Source organism: Protopterus annectens, chromosome 8.part0 (assembly GCF_019279795.1).
Source record: "Protopterus annectens isolate FY-2018-M chromosome 8.part0, PAN1.0, whole genome shotgun sequence".
Taxonomy (NCBI): Eukaryota; Metazoa; Chordata; order Ceratodontiformes; family Protopteridae; genus Protopterus; species Protopterus annectens.
Genome location: NC_056741.1, coordinates 428490977 through 428509000, shown reverse-complemented (window position 1 = coordinate 428509000; position 18024 = coordinate 428490977). Strand labels below are relative to the sequence as shown.

Below are 18024 nucleotides of genomic sequence, written 5' to 3'. Positions count from 1 at the left end.
TTTTCACTGTGGTTTTCTGGACAGGGGGTGGGGTTGGGATATGAATATCCAGTGAGATTAGTTTATGGTCTGATCTTACCAGTGAGGGATACACTTCTGGTCTGGAGCATAGAGTCCCCATGTTGGTGATGATCAGGTCCAGTATGTTTTACCCTCTTGTGGGAGTGGTAACAAGTTGTTCCATAGCATTTGAGTTTATAAATTCTAGGAACCTTTGGGCTAGGGTGTTGGAGCTAGAGTAATGCTCCCAGTCTATGTTTGGGTAGTTGAAGTCGCCCAATATAATGGTGTTTGGAGAGACCTTCATATTTTCCATTATTCTCAGAAAGGCCGAGTGGGGTTCCTGGGTTTGGGAGGGTGGTCTGTAGCAGGCTATAAACTGGAAGGCAGTTTTACCCACTGTTAGTTGCACATGGATAGTCTCTGATGCTTCGTGCTTTGCCACCAACCTGGAGGTGTGGGTATCTTTGATGAATATTGATACCCCCCCTACTTTTGTGGTTCGGTCCAAGTTTTGGGGCCGAAAAGCATGGTATGAAGTATAACCTGGTAGTGCTGGGGTGCTCTCTGGAGCCCTGAACCAGGTTTCTGTTACTGCACAGATATCGATGTTCTCCATGCTAAGGAGAGTTTTGAGTGCGTGCATCTTGAGGTTTAGACTTCTGGCGTTGAGTAGCATTACTCTTAGTTTCTTATCCCTTGTGATACCTATGGAGGTGGGTTTGTCTTTTGAGCCTTGCCTAAAAAAGGCACTATGGGGGTAGCAAGAGCCTTTGCCAATATCCAAAAGCCCAGGGGTGACAGGTGCAAGCCGTCCCTAGCGAAGCATTGTGGCTTGTCGAGCATATCATTCCAAGCTGACAGGCATTGGATCCCCTTTGAATGACACCAGTACTTAAGCCAGTTGTTGAAATTGATCATCTTGTCTTCATATTGTGGCATCATTCTTGGTGAAGGTAAGATGCTACTCAAGGTCAGGGTCATACCGGCCTGGGCTACATGCCCAGAGAGCTCCTTTATGTCTCTTTTCATGTAGTCCAGGAGGTACGTCTCAGGTCATTCACACCAGCATGGACAATGACTGAGTCATATTTGTACTTGTCTTGGAGTGACCTGAGTGCTTGTGTTATGTGGCGGATCCTAGCGCCTGACAGGCTGCTCACCATGACCCTCTCCTTGTTCAGCCTGGTGAGCGGGACGTCAGTGTGCCTGATGATAGAGTCACCTATTACAAGTGTATCAGGTGTGTTGTTTAGTCTTAAGGGCTGTGACTGTTTGGCACACTGGCTTTGTGAGATATGTGTTGCACGTGTTTTGTTTTGGGGTAGCGGTTGCTTGGGGGTGTCTGCTTTGGAGGTCTCTGCTGCTTAGGCAGATCTTTATTTAGAGCCTCCGAGTATGTTTTTGTGTGATTATGTGTTTGGTTTGCTGTCGTGGTAGGTCTATGTGAGACTGGAATTGTAGTGAGTATGGTTTCCTTCTCCTCCTGACTGGTTATGCCAGTACTGAGTTGATAGAGCTTAGCCTCCAGTTTGGCCATATGGTTGCATCTCTCACATGTGTTGGAATTTGTTGGGAGGAGGAGAGGGTTGTCTGTGTACATGAGGCAGTTGTAACATTGCCTCAAGATTCCCAGATTCACCAGCTGGACCGGAGAGGAGATTGACAACTGACCTTTGGACATGCTAGATATGCTTTACAACTGAATAAGTTACTCAGCTAGACCACAGTGTCTAGGTCATTTCTAGGAAGAGACACTTGTGGTTATGGGCATTACCCAGCAAATAAAATAATCCAGCAAAAGCTCATAGGAATCCTCAGGAAGTTAGACGGGTACTAGTGTGCAGTGGATGAAATGGTAAATGGTCAGTTGTGCTGGCAGACAGAAATATATAGCACGATGGGTACCTACTCAAGTCTTGATAGAGAGTTCAACCGACATATTTCTACAAGAAAAAAAAGGAATGCAGGGACAACACTAAGCAAACAATATTGGAGATCATAAGATGCCTTGCAATATATACCCCTAAGCAGACACACTTAAAACTTCTTGCCACCTTTTCAGTCACTTGATAGTGGTAATTTTCCTAATTAAGAAGGACCATACATGATAACCCTGAGTTAAATTTGTATCTACCCATCCATTCATCAAGACTAGCCTTAAAGGTAGACAAAGTACTACATTTTTTGGCCTGTAGTGGATACATTTTTCCATAGGCATAGTAAGAAACTAATCTCTCTAGCGAATTATGTTTATTCACTGGTGTGGATTTAGGTTCCTAGTGCAGATGTTTACACAGAGTCACTGATTTTGCATAGAAATAAGAAGTTAAATAAGATTTGGGTCTTTTATGGTGTGAAAAGTAAGACATAGGACACCTCAGTGCAGTCCATAGGTTGATCAGTTATAAGGACATTCATGCTACACTATTGTGATAGTCAATAGATTTAACAGTTACATTTTCTTGGTTAGAAATCTTTGAGACCATCCTGACTAAACAAAATGCTTAAGTTTATACATATCAAAGGGGAGGGACATTGTATTCAATGATGGACGTGATAAAGGAAAGAGTACAGCAGTATAATAACTAATTTTAAGATGTCTTCCCTTGTCACTCAAATTTTTTTAGGGTAATAACAAAGCATTACAATTCTATTTTTCCTCTTGCTCAAACATTATTCAGAATTAAGACATGGGTTATCTAAATCTCTTTTCTCAAGTGAATGTTTAATTTAGGGCTAACCAGCAAGTGCAGCCAAGTACCTCATGATGTATTTTGAAGCAGTCTGTCATGCATATTATAACAGATGGAACCAATGATTTATAAATATAATCATAAAAAAATTAAGACAATGAAGGAGCCTTTCATTCTTTGTAACCAGGATTTATTCTACAGTCAGGTGGATTACATCAGTGGTGAACATTACAGAATGGTATTGCCTCCTAACTGGCCATATAAACACAATATCTGGCTAACTGCAGCTTTTCTTTCACTGCGACACCACTCTTAATATGAGTAAGTACATTCTCTTGTTTTAAACACGTTTACGTGATTATTCATCTAGATGGGCATGACAAACATCTCGACATAGAAACAATGAATAATTATTACATATGAAAAGTGTGAACAAGAAAGTATATGGCAGACATACTCTGACTCCATGCCCAAAAATATGTGTAACAATCAACACCCAACCGTTCCCCTTGCTTGTGCTTATATTGCCCTGTTTTAGTTGCAAAGATGTGGAAAGTGACAGGCACTAACCTGTATAATGCTGCATTCCTGCATATGCTTGCTGGAGAGGGTCAAGTGTTGCAGCCGGACTCTGAGCTAAAGAAAAAGGCAGTAAAAAAATATTAGCTGTTTGACATGTGAGATGGGGATGCTGAATAATCTTATATCACTTTTAATAAGAGTCACTAAGGCAGAATTAAAATCCTTCTCACTGCACTTATGTACAACTATATGAGTAAGTATGCATGTCTGCAAATATACACACATGGGACACACCTCACACTATCAGCAATGATACACACAGCTATGCAATCTTGTTAAGAGAAAATAAACAGCATTTTTAGCAAAGAGACAACATACAGACATGAGGACATGAAAAGGTAACTAAATTATTTGCTTGGTTCACATAGTATCATGCGAAGAATTTAAGCAAATGGTCTGAGAGTTACAAAACATGAGACTGATGCAGAGAAATGAGGTTTGGAACAGACCATTTTGTCCTGGGACATCTTCAAGTGGGGCTAGATACATAGATTAGCAGGAATTAAGAGTATAAAGGGGAGGATAGAGTTAGTTGGGATGGAGGGATATTTAGGAGGGAATGAGGTAAGGGTAGGGAAGGGCTTAGAGGGTTTTGTCAAGTGTAACTGAGGTAGGAGTCACATTTTTGGCATGAACTTAATACACTGCAGGTTATGTCCATGACGACCGGTTGGTACTAAGGGATCAGGTAGGCCTTTGATTAATAATGTGTGTAGGGAGGAAAGTGGGTAAGCTTAATTTATTCCTTCTGCTTTCCTAGTTGGTTAGTATTAACGCATGTGGGGGTTGAGAATTTGGGCTGTGGGGTACCAAATGGGGGTTGAGAATTTGGGCTGTGGGGTACCAAAAAAAAAAAATATATATATATATATATATATATATATATATATATATATATATATATATATATACATACATAGTAAGTCAGCTGGATGATAGAGGCTTGGCAGGGCTTTATTAATAGTCATTGGTGGTGGGGTTCCGTAGCATTCCTTGTGTTGTGGACTTTATTCTCCCAGTATACAGCGTGGTTTTGTTTTTCTAACTCCTTGCTCGGCAAAGTAGTCTTTGGGGTTGTTAGGTCTCCGTAGCACTCCCTGTGTTGTGTGGCTCCATCTAAGCCACAAGTAGTGTTCACAGGCTGTGAGATTTTGTGTTACTAGATGCACCTGCGCATGTGTGATAGAAGAATTCTTCTACTAACCTGCAGCAGTTTTAGCTCAGCTATTGTTTTTTTTTTTCCGTAGTCCGTGCATGGGGTTTGGGGTTAATTTTATTGGAATGGACAGTGCTTAGAGTAGGTGGTCACTAAAAGTTTATGTTGGGATGGACATTGTTTTTGTGGGGGATTGTGTTTGGCCTTTTGTGGGGGTCTGGTGAACTTCATCTCAGGCTCGTTATGCAGTCTACTGCATTTCTGGATGCTCGTTCAGTGATGTGTGTGTCTCTGTGGTGTTTTCTGTCATCCCTGCTGGCTGTTTTCTTTGGGGCTTGCTGTAGTTGTTGGATGTTCAGGGGGGAGCTTTGGCAGAGGCCACTAGGGGCTTTCATGATGTTGTTGCTGGTGAGAAGCTCCGTCCCTTTCTGTTATGAGATGGTGTATGAGTGGCTTTGCAGTGGGGTTTTGTTCTGTTGTTTTTGGGATGGTGTCTTGAAGCCACCCTTCTTGATTTGCGATCTTCTCTTCCCTCTTGGTTGGCTCATTGGTGGTGGGTTTTGCTTTTTGGTTCCCCACAATTTTGTGGGCAGTGGGGCATAGTTGCTTCCGTGCATGCATGCCTGCCTGGATGCCGCACTCACTTCTCAGGACTTGATGGAAAAAAGAAAATAAAAATATAAAGCAATGTTATCTAATCCTTGTAGTTCCTGGCATGGATGGGGTCAAGGGTTGGTGAATGTTGTAGGAGTTTGATTCTCTGATAAATCATTCAGGGAGAGTGCCGTGGAGACAGACATGCAGTTGTTGCAGAGGTATCCCACATATTTCGGGGTAAGTGCTTAAAGTTATGTTTTTCTGGTTGACGAGTGGCAGGGCTTATATATATGTATGTGTATATATATATATATATATATATATATATATATATATATATATATATATATATATATATATATATATATATATATATATATATCAAAGCATAATAATGGGGAATGTTCAAGTTTCAGACTGCGGCTCATTTGTGCGAGCATTTTGTTAGTCCTTCCTGCATGGGGCACTGGTGGTGATGGGGTTTAAGGGTGGTGGTGTGCAGTGTGGTTTCTGTCATTCTGGCCACCTTATGGTTTGGCACAGTGAACGGAATCTATCCCTGTAGACTGGCCATTGTCTCCCCAGTTGTGCATACACCGGAGTTTTCAGTCATCGGCTAATGGGTGGATGTATGTATCGGCTCCAGTTTGTTGTGGTTTTACTAAGTTATGGGAAGCTCTAGTTGGGCCTTTTGTTCCTTGTGCCTGTTTTTTGGTCAGGTTTTTCACTGAAGAGTTCTGAGATGTGGTTAGTAGGGCATGGGGGGGGGGTCATGAGCATTGTGGACTCAAGCTGGGAAATGATGTTGAGTCGGTTTCTCATTTGGTTGGGGCAAGGTTGTTATGGTTTGGCAGAGGCAAGGTTGTAGTTTCTCTATTGGTCATTTGTTCAGCTTTGCTCACATTTGTGTGTTTTTATCAGCAGTGAGAGCATGGGAGGAGTGATGTCACTGAATAGCTTAAATTTGAGTTGTGTGGGAGGTTTGAGAGGGTAATGTGTCTTGGGTTTGCGAGCTTCAACATGTTGTGTTTGGTGACTGCTAGGGGAGTTCTCTGGAAAACAATATGGTTTCCAGAGCCGGAGGAATTCTCATGAGGTTCTTGAAAACAAGACTGACAGTGATGGTGTTATTGATGTTTTAAGTTTTAATTTCAAGAAACCATAGGCTTCAAAGCAATTTTATAATAGTTTGTGAGGGAATTTCATGGATGAGTGCCATTTTCAGGACACTCATCTTCACTAAGCATAAAATGGAAGTGAATGGGTTGCATGTGGAAGACAAAATAGTGACCTGGTGTGGATCTTTGTTCAGGTAGCAGCTCGTTCCATGGTGTTTGTGTGTGATGGGGAGGGCTATCACATTTGTGGCTTGGGGATTCTCTTTTGAGGTAGACAGTGGGGGTCATTCAGCCATGAATAGATGTTCACGGGTGGTAGTTTTTCTATTAACAGGTATCCCTGAGCATGCATGTGGTACCCTTGCAGTTTTAACCATATTATCTTTGTTCAAATGTCCATTAAACTGATAAGTAAATGTTTACAGGTTGTAGCAGTACAGAGTAAGATTATGTGACCATTCTTTTGCTGACTGCCCAATTTCTTCAGACTGTTGAATGATATTCCATCACAGGCAAATTCGATGAAGTTTACTTAATGGATAATGCAAATAATTAGGAGCTGAAGAATTATTTTACTTCAGCAATGAATATTAGTTCACATTCTCTTCTTGGGTTAATGCTGCAAGTTAATAGAACTAATAATTTTAAGTGGCCCTGATATTTCCTCATTTTCTGGATTTATCCCTGTTTCTGCTGAGATTTCTCCCTGACTGGTTGGTTGAGAGCTGTGGGAGAGTTATCTGGTAAACTTTGGCAGTTAGGAAGGAGTTGGTGTGAGGATAATGGCACTAATTTGGTTTGTTGCGGTGGTTAGGTGGCACCTGAACAGTCGGCAGCATACCTCTTCGATTGTGTATCGCAAAGACAAAAAAAAATTTCTTTAACAGTAATAAAAAGGTGGTTAAAAAAGGCACAGAGAGAGGAACTACATGTAGTGCCTCCATACAGGGTGTTAAATGTCTAAATGCATTTGGACTAAGAGGATTTAGGGAGGAGAATATTTAGTAGATTTGAAAGTTTGGAGTTTTGTCAAGGGAGTGTGGAGAGTATGTGCCCAGGAAGACAGCCTGGCAAGAGTGCATGTGTGGTCTAGTGTCAATGGCCACTGGGGAGGGTTATGTTGGCTTTCCATCACCCAGCTAAACACTAGCTTAGATACATTGTACAGTCACCTGGTTTTCTTGTTATGAGAATAACCCCTTTTTATATACTGGCAGGCTAAAAGCAATAGTGCCCATGACAGAAACATTTGTAGGTGTAGTTTTATGTTATTTGTTGTCAATCTTTTCAGCCTTTGTGGTTATCTGATTGGGTATAAGCCAAGCCAGTTCAGCATGGACTCATTTGGAATTGCAGTGGTGTATTTTCTGTTTCCCATCCAGTTAACCAGTTTGTGCGTGAAAAGGGGATAACAAGGTACTCCGACATAGAGAGGGAAGCTATTTCACAGATGGGGGAGTCTCTGGGACACAAATCTGTCATGCTAGAAAGTCCTACTGATGTCACAGACCAGGTTGGGGTCACGCTTGTGGGTTACTTGAATGCACTTTGGTTATTCTACTGGCTTTCTAGGCTTGGGGAGCAATATTTTCATGTTGTCCCTATTTGGGCTTTTGTCACTCCCTCTCCCATTCTTCTGGATTTGACAGATATAATGTTATTGCATTAAAGGATACATGTTGATACAAGGAGTGATGGATAGCAGGGAATTGTATTGGCTGTGCATGTGTAATTCAGTTTGTGCACCAGATGCATCAGTAGAGTAACAGTTGGGGTTACGTACATACCATTTAACTGTGACATAGCTGCAGCATCTCTGGGGTTTCTGTTTGATGTTTTGGGGTGTTTACATAACAGGGTAGGCTTAGGACAAATCAGGAGGGTTCTATTCAGAAAGTTTTTTCTGCCATTTGAATTTTGGCTTTCATACTCCCTAAGAAACTTCAATATTACAAAGAGCAAGTGAAAGGAAAAGGTGGGTAAACAAGTGGGGGGGGGGCTGGAAAGCTGTCGTATATTGAGGCATTGTCATACATTTCAACTGTATAGAATTTCATAGAATGTTCAGATTTTGCTTCATATTTGGGTTTTGCTTTCCATAGAGTTCTGTGTTTTTGGCATTTAGTGGCTAAGCGTTACAGACTGACATTAGAAAATAATGACAGATATGGGAGTTTCTTATTTTAGACCATTCAGAGGATACCTCGGCTCCACTTTTAATTATGGTTTGTGAACACTTATTGCTCTAAGAGGTTGAGAAGTATGGGCTTTGTCCACATTACTTGGGCTAGGAGGTCGAGAGATATGTCTGTTGGAGAGCAGATTCTACAGCTTTTCACTTGAGTCATTGTTGGCAAGCTAAGGGGGCAGAAGGTGGCAGTTATACCAATAGTTGGGTGAGTTTAGTCACTCATCCAGTTTATTTGGTTGTGAGATAAGGAGATGTTTGTTGTTATGGTATATACAAAGTTGTTGTGTCACTGTCTTTTGGGATAGATGGATAGGTTTGGTCATGGGATTGGCAAGTTGTTGTCACACTTTTCGGTTTTAACTTTCTCTGCCCCAATTACTGGGTAATAATTTTGTTGAGAAACCTCATGGGATGGTTAAAGTGATAATTTTATTTATAGAAGAGCCCTTTTGAGGTTAAGAAGTTGTCTTATTTCACATGGGTATCAGTCGTATCATGAAAGTGGGTGCTAGGAAGAAAATTTTTATGCATAATGTCATTAAATATTGATTTTTTTGTGTGTGGAGTATTTACAGTTTTTTCTTTACAGATCACGTGGAGGTTGCAGATGGGGACGTGCTAAGAGGGTACTTTTTGGTAGTCTGAAGGAAGGTGTACTTGACAGGTGAGGGAGTATGCTGGAGTATTAGGAATCGAGGTCATGGATTTCCAGCAGAGCAGCTGTATATGGTGTTTGTTCATTGCTGTGTTTTTTTTTCCCACAGCCTTAAGGTGATGTCTGTCATGGGGTTTGTTTTGTTATCTTATGTGTGGGAAGCATCAGAGTTGAATTTCACAATGTCTTACTGTAGTTGGGGTTTTCCTTTGAATGGGTCAGGTGGGCAGATTACCAGGTAGCATGCCATATCAAACGATGGTTAGGATTACGTGATTGGGCAGGTTTAAGACGATTGTTATAGGAGAGTTTTTTGGTAAAGGGGGTGTTATTTTGGTCAGGGTAATGTGTTGCATTGAATAAGTTGGATCAGGCTGGTGAGCTAGGTGGTGCATTGTGTATAGGAGGACTTAGCTTTGAGATAGTGCAGCTTTAAGGGAGGTAGGGTTGGATTATTTTGCCACATTTTGGACGCTGAGGGTTAGTCACTGACCTGGTTTGGTAATGGGGTAACAAGAATATGGGTAGTTTAGGCTTTGAGTTTGTGGTTGTTTTAGCTTTGGAGAGGGATCACTGGTCTGTTTTAGCTGTTTGGGTAACTGAATATTTTGTTGCTGAGAGAGAAGAGAGATTGAGGGGTGATAGCATGGAGATAGTCTGGTCAGGCAAGACTGGGTACACTGAATGGTTTTTGGCTTTATGCCTTTATTGGGGTTTAGGTTGTGTGAAATTTGGTGTGGGAGTGGGAACAGCCTGGTCAGGCTGGTGGGCAGAGAAGAGGGACAGGTTTGGTGTTGGATGTGCAATTCAATAAATTGGGAAGGAAAGTGAGTGGTTGCTCTGTTGAATAAGTTAATAAGCAAGCAGAGCTGCTTATTTGGATGGTCATGTAATTCAATAAATTGAAGGTGAGCGGGGTAACGCTGCCTTGTTATTGCAAAGATAAGTGAGCAAGTGGGAGATGCAACTTATCAGGGGTGAGTGGTTACACTGCCCCTATGGTTATTTTATGTTTTCTTTCATGTATGATATTATCACCAGTGTCATGGTTTTGGTTGAAATTTATAACTATTGGTTAACAATCATGTTTATGGAAGTTTAATAAAGGTCGTCAAATGTCATTCAGTGTGTGTTTATTGAAGTGGACCAGGACAAATGAGGTTTGGAACAGACCATTTTGTCCTGGGACATCTTCAAATGGGGCTAGATACATAGATTAGCAGGAATTAAGAGTATAAAGGGAAGGATAGGGTTAGTTGGGATGGAGGGATATTTAGGAGGAAATGAGGTAAGGGTAGGGAGGGGCTTAGAGGGTTTTGTCAAGTGTAACTGAGGTAGGAGTCACATTTTTGGCATGAACTTGCTACCCTCCCCCCTCCCTCTTTTTATTATTGTGACTGCAGTTATTTCAGTTTGGGATGGCAGAAAAGAGGGACAGGCTTGCCCTATTCTCTTCCCCCTCTGGTGTTGGATGTGCAATTCAATCAGTTGGGAAGGAAAGTGATTGATTGCTCTGTTGGATAAGTTAATAATCAAGCGGAGCTGCTTATTTGGATGGTGGTGTAATTCCATAAATTGAAGGTGAGCAGGATAATGCTCCCTTGTTAGTGCAAAGATAAGTGAGCAAGTGGGGGACACTGCTTATCAAGGGTGAATGGTTATGCTGCCTTTATGGTTATTTTATGTTTTCTTTCATGGATGATATTATCACCAATGTCATGATTTTGGTTGAAATTTATAATTATTGGTTAACAATCATATTTATGGAAGTTTAATAAAGGTCATCAAATGTCATTCGGTGTTATGTGTTTATTGAAGTGGACTTGGACAAATGTATAGTTAATATTTTACAGGTCTGACTAACAAAACAGACAGATTCTACCTTGCATATTTCTGCCCTAGGATGAATGCAAAAATTCTGCATTCTAAAACTTTCAAAAATACTTCATATATTTTTTCTGACAATGTTCCATTGACTATTTATGATCATCATTCCATGGGAGAGACAACAATCCTGCAATTTTAATCACACTTTTGAGTAATCTTTGTCAGAAATAATAGATGATATTTCTAATTTGGTTTCAAAAAAGTAATTTGCAAGCTAATGCCACTAAAAATTAACACAGCTCTGCACATATGCAGATAGTTGCATGGAGTTAAGTGTGGACAGATGCAAGTGGTCTAATCTGTAAAATACCTTAAAATCAATTATCTGTATATAACTATATACTGAGATATAGCTCATTTCTTTCATTTAAAAACAGAAATGCCAGATTTCAAAATATGCCAGAAAAACTAGCATCAATACTAAATCTGATATTTTATTACATTAATGGCTCAGATAAAAAATGTCAAAGTAGGCAAAGGAAAGAAATATTCTGAACACCCAGGGAATGGTGTCAAGACTGATTGTGGAACTCCAGTGCCTTAGTTACCTGGGTAAGGATGTACTCCATTGGTGTAAATTGCTTCTGAGGCTGCCTGTCCAGCAGTCTGTGTTGGTACAGGGCTATAACCATTTATGCCGATTGGTGCTGCAATGGCTGTTACTGGTGTGGCAGCAATTGTAGGAGGAGTGCTGGTTCCTAAGCCAAAATAAGACAGAGAGAGAGAAAATTGTTGATTTTGATATGAATACTATATTTTACTGTATTTATACAAAAGTCATTCACAAAGCATGCAGATGAACATTTAGGACATTTACTTCAGGATATTGTTAACTGGTACTACTACTGTATAGGACTTACTCCAGTCACATTAAGCATGTTTCCTGAGCATGTAACAGATGTGAGTAGTTTCAGTCCCAAACATAAAACCCATACACACAAATGTGGGGAGCAGATGTGTGTGTATATATGCGTGCATAAGCACAGAATATAATCTTTAGAGGCACAAACTTCAGCATTAGAACAGCCTCATAGCACATACCTAACCCAGATGATGAGACAAGCTATTCATCAGAAATCATTACTTTGAATACTTGAAGATGTCTAGATAACATATTCAAGAATGCCAATTTAAGGGGCACAACCAAGATTTTTGCATTCTTTACCATCTTTCAGAATGCACTGTCCCACATTTCAAGTATAGCCTCACACTCTCACTGCAGAATGTGCATATTTCTGGACAGTATATATATTTTATTTTTTAGTATTTCAAAAACTCAATGAAATGACAGGCTTCAGCAAACACTCAATGCAGACAGTACATGTTTCCTGACAGAATACCCTTCTGGTATATTACAAAACATTCCTGACATGCTTAAGCAAAATATTCAATTTAGCCAACCTGGCATTCTGGAAAAAAAGGCATTTGAAAAATGTATCGCTTACCAAAACAGAAGCATGGTTAATCAGTCAGCGTTTTTTGAATTTGCACTCTACAGCCCACAATATCCCTGGCAATGCATAGCACTAGGTCCTCCTGCAAGCGATACATCTGGTCTCCAGAAAATATTGCTAATGTAGAGGACTGACTCCACCTCTTTCTAGGATGAGTGAAGCTGGCATCAGCTGCCCAAACCCATGCTTGCCCTGCCTAGTCCCTCCAGTAACTATGCCACTATCTAAACTTGTTGAGTAGACCATGGTCATGGCTTTATGTGTCTATGCTACAGGGCTGGGCTGATGGAAGTTTCTTTTCAAACATATGGTTTTGAAGAGAACTGATAGCAAGGTGGATGGATAAAGCAATACACCCAGACAAAATACACTTAGGACCATCAAGGAAGCTAAATAAAGTGAAATGATTTACCGTCCTCTGACCCCTGTGTCCACTTATCTTAGAAGCATGGTGGATGCTGAAAAGTCAACAGTGTGGATTTTGTTCCACTATACTAAACTGGGGAAAGAGAAGAGACAGAGTTACAATGATCATTACCATAACATTATTACTGGGTACTATCATGAAGACATTAATAACAGGATCAGTTGTCTGACAGTTCAGTACAGAAGATTAGGACTATGAGCCCCTGGTGAGCTTCATTCTGTAATCTGAGTTGGATGCTTTCTCCTTTTGCTCATTGTGAGACTCTTCACAAGTCACTTAACCAGACAGTCCTCCAGGGTGTCTAGGGGGGAAGCACTAGTGCAGAGAGGCCTGAATGACTTTTCTTGTCTATGATTAGAGATACTATTGCTTCATGTCTTACAGTGTTGTTTCAGTGGGCGTTTACAAACCAGTTATGTACCAGATCAGTGGAAATCTGATATTGTAATAACCACTTCCAAAAGTGGTAACAGAAACAAGACAGAAAACTATGAACTTATAAGGCTGTCAAGTATCACATGTTTTTGTTTTAACAACATGGCTTTATGAGCAGATGCTCTTGATTTTCAAACCTACTACTCTTTCATAGCAATGTGATAGATATATTTGGAAAAAGCTTGACACAAGATGCTTTTCATCTATATTTGATAAAAAACCTTCAACATCATGTCCTAGCATAGTAAAATGGATAACAAGTTGACTATTTCACAGGAAATGCACAGCTAGTGTTTGCATGAGAGTATTCTTACATGAAATTATAAACTAAGTGGGGTCATTTCTTTTCAATGTCATTATGGCCCTTTGTTAGTTAACAACACTATTTGGACAGCTAGGTTTCTAGATAACACCACGATTGGTGGCAGTGTTACAACTGTGAGTAAACATCAAGTTCGGGAAAACTTGGATTTTATACATATGAGCTCAGAACAGAGGAGTAACTTTTAAGGCTAAAAATGCACGGTGGTTCACATCAGGTCATCTATTAAGGAATAGCCTTATTCTGGGAATAATAATTTCTTTTGTTAAGGATTTAGGGTAATTACTGATAGTGAACTGATGTGTTGCGTGGGTTTCCTCCGGGTGCTCCGGTTTCCTCCCACATCCCAAAGACATGCAGTAGGTGGATTGGACACTAAATTGGCCCTAGACATGAGTGTGTGTGTATGTATGCTTTCTGTGGAAGGTTGGGCGCCGGGCTGGCAACTCGACACCGTAAAACGCCACTGCCAATCATGAGCGGACAGATGATCCGCTGTGGCGACCCCTAACCGGGACAAGCCGAAAGAAGAAGAAGACTGATTGGGAACTGATGTCTGAACATAGTATAAACACTAATTCAGAGATGTTATTCTGTCATGAAGAATATTTTAGACCCTTAGGTTCAAGACATCCTGAGGTTTTGTTGACTTCATGTAAAACAACAAAGAGAATATAGTGGATCAGTATGCACCTAAAATTCAAAAATTTTCCAGAGATTTAAAAACACAAGGAATGTTTAAGTTATGGCTACATTTGGCCATGTTATGGTTAATTACCATTTGATTAGAAGTGATACCATAGTGACACAAATTCCAACATGCTGAAAACTTAGCATCCAAAGTGGGGGTAATATTTTAGTAATCATAGTATGGTGACAAGGAACTATAATTTATTGGTGCAAATGAACAACTTTAAGTCAGGCATGGAAAAAAAATATCTTTTTTATTTAGAGGATGGCTAGGGTCTGGAGTTCACTTTCACTGACCTTGCGTTTAGCATAGATAATAAAGATCCTAACAATAAGTTAGATGCATGATTTGGGCATGGATTGGAAGTAGAGTCTTTGAGTCTGAGATTTTATTTAAAATGCAAGTTGTATGGTGGCCCTTGGATCTTGAGTTTCTTATACAGCCATGTATATATATTGAAACATTGTACTGGGCTTACCTTTCAACAAATGAATGAATGACTGAATGAACAGATGAATAAATAAATAAATAAGGATAGTAAATCACCTACTTGGTGATATTCTACAGAGGTTATGAATTAGAATGACTTAGGTTCACTTGAGAAAGGTTGTATGACAGAATTTCATGGAGTACATCAGATGAGTGACCAGTGAGACAAAATGAAAAATAAACAGAACACCTGGCATAATTTGACATGCATTTAGTAATACCTATCACTTAGAAAGTCAAAGATCATGTCTAAATATGCAAAACAAACTTTTCTTTTCAAACAAAAAGTTTTCCCATGTATTTTATGTATGCAAAAATTCTTCTATGTAAAAAAAAAAAGTTTGTTCTGCAGACTTTAAAAAATATAACATTTTAAATACTTTTGCCAAATGTCAAAGATTAAACAAACGGAACAGTGTTTACAGCATTAATATTAATGGACAAGTAGGAGGCACTTACGTCACTTTGTGTTCCAGTTCTAATTATGCTGGATTAGTGTAGGTAAGTAACTGTGTATTAGTTATGTAACTGCCAAACTGCTAAACAGTTTGGGGGAAAAAACTACTAATCATGTGTGATTATGTATTGTTGTTCAGTCATAAAGACTTTAGCAAACCAGGCCTGCCTGTCAAGAGCTGCCTCTTTAAGGTCTTGCAAATTCATATTCATTACTTCAGCAATGCTGTCAGTAGACATTAACCTCTGGCACCCTCCAATATGACAGTTGAAAAGCATCAATTTTTCTGGTGTACAGACTTACTAATAGCCCAGCTCTTAAGTAACAGTTCATTTACTTGATGTATTATAACAATTCAGTAATGTTTATATTAGGATTTGTTAGTTTTATACTTCAGTTTTATTTTTAGTTATTTTAATTTTTATTGGCTTAGGCAGTCAAAATCAAATAATTTTCTGCTGGTAATGCTGTTTACTGATTGACTAGTTGTGAATAGTTTTACTTGTTTATTATTTTTTTTTAGCTGTTTACATTCTGATCAGAATGAATGTCTTTCGTATGCATTGAATTAGGTGAGCAGTGCTGTTCTTGGGGAGAGGAGCTGTTCACATAGATTTCATGTCTGCAATGTGTGAACTTTTTTTCCCTTACAGTGAAAGGGAAATTATGCCTGTATTTCAATTAACATTGATATTTTATATACAATTTTGAGAATATCCTAAGTGTACGTTTGGATTGAGAGGTTGTTTTAGGTGTGCCCAGAAAAGTGTCAGTGTTTTTTTTTGTCTTCCCTAGTGGTATGGTAAAACAAAATGAATATGCTGAATATAAATGGTCCCAGTATTAAACCTTGAGGAATGCCACTAGTCAATCTTTTGCTTTCTTTCATATCATAAACTCTTGGTGCTAATCCCACCTTCAACCCACATTAGTAAACAAATGGAACCATAGACTTGTATTTCCAAACTGTCTCTGTAGCCAGCTTGGTTAAAATATGCATACTGAGAAAGTGCATCAGTTTTCTCATGTTGACTAATAACTACCTACTACTTAAACTGACACAGCTTGTGAGAGTTGTAGTTATGTAATGTTAATGGATGCAAATTCTTACACGAAGTCACTACAAATAAACAGTTTGCCAGTACCACATACCACCATGCTAAACAAGTCACAAACAGTTCAGATCACGACATAAACCTACATATACTGATGTTCTTAAAAGTAAGCCACCTAAACCACAGGGACCACCTAAATGTAACTCAAGAAGCAAGTATGCTCAGTAACCTCACAAACACACATGAAAGGCAGCATGCACCATGAAACACACATCTAGGAGTTGCACTGAATAGGTTCAAAAGCCAATAAGGCAGTCCTCTATATAACCCAATATTCTCATCATGAGTGACTCTATAGTGAGACAAAGTGATGCACCACTTACCAGGCTGTGCCAGGAATTGCCACATCATACAAGTATGCAGGTCCTTGCAACACAAGTATACATATGATGCAGTCACTGTACATGTGAGTATAAATGACTTAAGCTGTACCTCCCTGGACTACATGAAGAGAGACCAAGAGAGACCAGTCACCAGCAGAGTACCCTAGGGCTCCATGCTGGGCCTGCTACTGTTTGGCATCTACCAAGTTCACAGATAACTGTAAATTGGGAGCTATTACAGTTTCCCCACAAGACACCAACATCTTGCAAGTGAGTTTAACACAGACAAATGACTGGTGCCAAAACCATGCCCTAAAATTCAATGCCAATAAATGCATTTTAATACCCTTTAGGAAACTGTCAACCCAAATTAATTACTCCATTGATAAAATGTCCCTAGGAGTCAACCCAGAAGTAAGGGATCTGGGAACATATATAGACATCAATCTGGTCTTTGACCAACATATAGTTAAGATAATAAGAAAATCATTCTATGTCGCCCAACTTATAGTTAAGCATATGGCATTCAGGTCCAATAATCTTAAAGTACTACTCAGCTTGGCCATTCTCAGACCTTTCATTGAATACAATGCCCCTTTAGGCATGTATCTAATTAGACAACTGCAACAGTTGGATTGCTCACAAAGGTTTCTCACCAGGAGAATTCAAGGCATGAATATCCTTATCCTAAATGCTTTGTCCCTGTATTTAGTCTCTTGCAGGCTGCTGAGAAGCCAGAAACACTAGATCCAGGGATCTGAACTTTGCTTATGATCCAAAAGGATACCTGCATTATGGAATAGGCTCCCCGTCCATATAAAACAGAGATCATCCATGAGCATATTCAAATGAAACATTGGCAACTGGATAGGAAATTGCAAATTTACCCCTGGTCTGGCCTACATGTCTCATATGGATGAAGATCATCAATAAGAAAAGCATTGTCCTAACACCCCCTTACAAATCCTTAGTTAACTCCCTACCAACATGCCCCTCCACCGTATAGATGCCCATGATACTCAGGACCTAAATGGCTTGGGGTGTGTGGCTAAGCTTGTATAGGCCCTAGTGGTCATTAGCGTAATAACCTATGAACCTGTGAGCTCTTGGAATACATGTCTAAGGCAGGTACAAACCTAACCTTAAGCAATATTCTACCACCATCAAAAATTATGCCACAATATGACAAAACATAACTGATTTTAAACATGGCTTAACTTCAGATAGCTTTCAAAGGGAGTATAATATATATTAGCCTAGAAGGAAATGGTAGATAGTCTTAACTGCTTTACCAGAAATGGCCTGCACCTCCCCCCAAGGCGTCTGTATATTGGTCAAAACCTTGTCCACCACCATAGCATTTTTTTTAGACAATGCCAGTCTTCTAAATCTTTCAATGTAATTAACAGCATCTGGACAACAATAAGGT

At 39.7% G+C, this 18024-nt stretch overlaps 1 protein-coding gene across 4 annotated transcripts in view; it reads right to left on the bottom strand.

Moving 5' to 3' along the window:
• CELF3 (CUGBP Elav-like family member 3) overlaps window positions 1–18024 on the bottom strand; it is a 1127909-nt gene that overhangs the window by 108366 nt on the left and 1001519 nt on the right. For all 4 annotated transcript variants that reach the window (XM_044079943.1, XM_044079945.1, XM_044079947.1 and 1 more), the window contains 2 exons: window positions 11431–11580; window positions 3267–3332 (listed from right to left, as the gene is read on the bottom strand). In XM_044079943.1, coding sequence (XP_043935878.1) covers window positions 3267–3332; window positions 11431–11580 — 216 coding nt within the window. The remainder of the gene's footprint in view (window positions 1–3266; window positions 3333–11430; window positions 11581–18024) is intronic.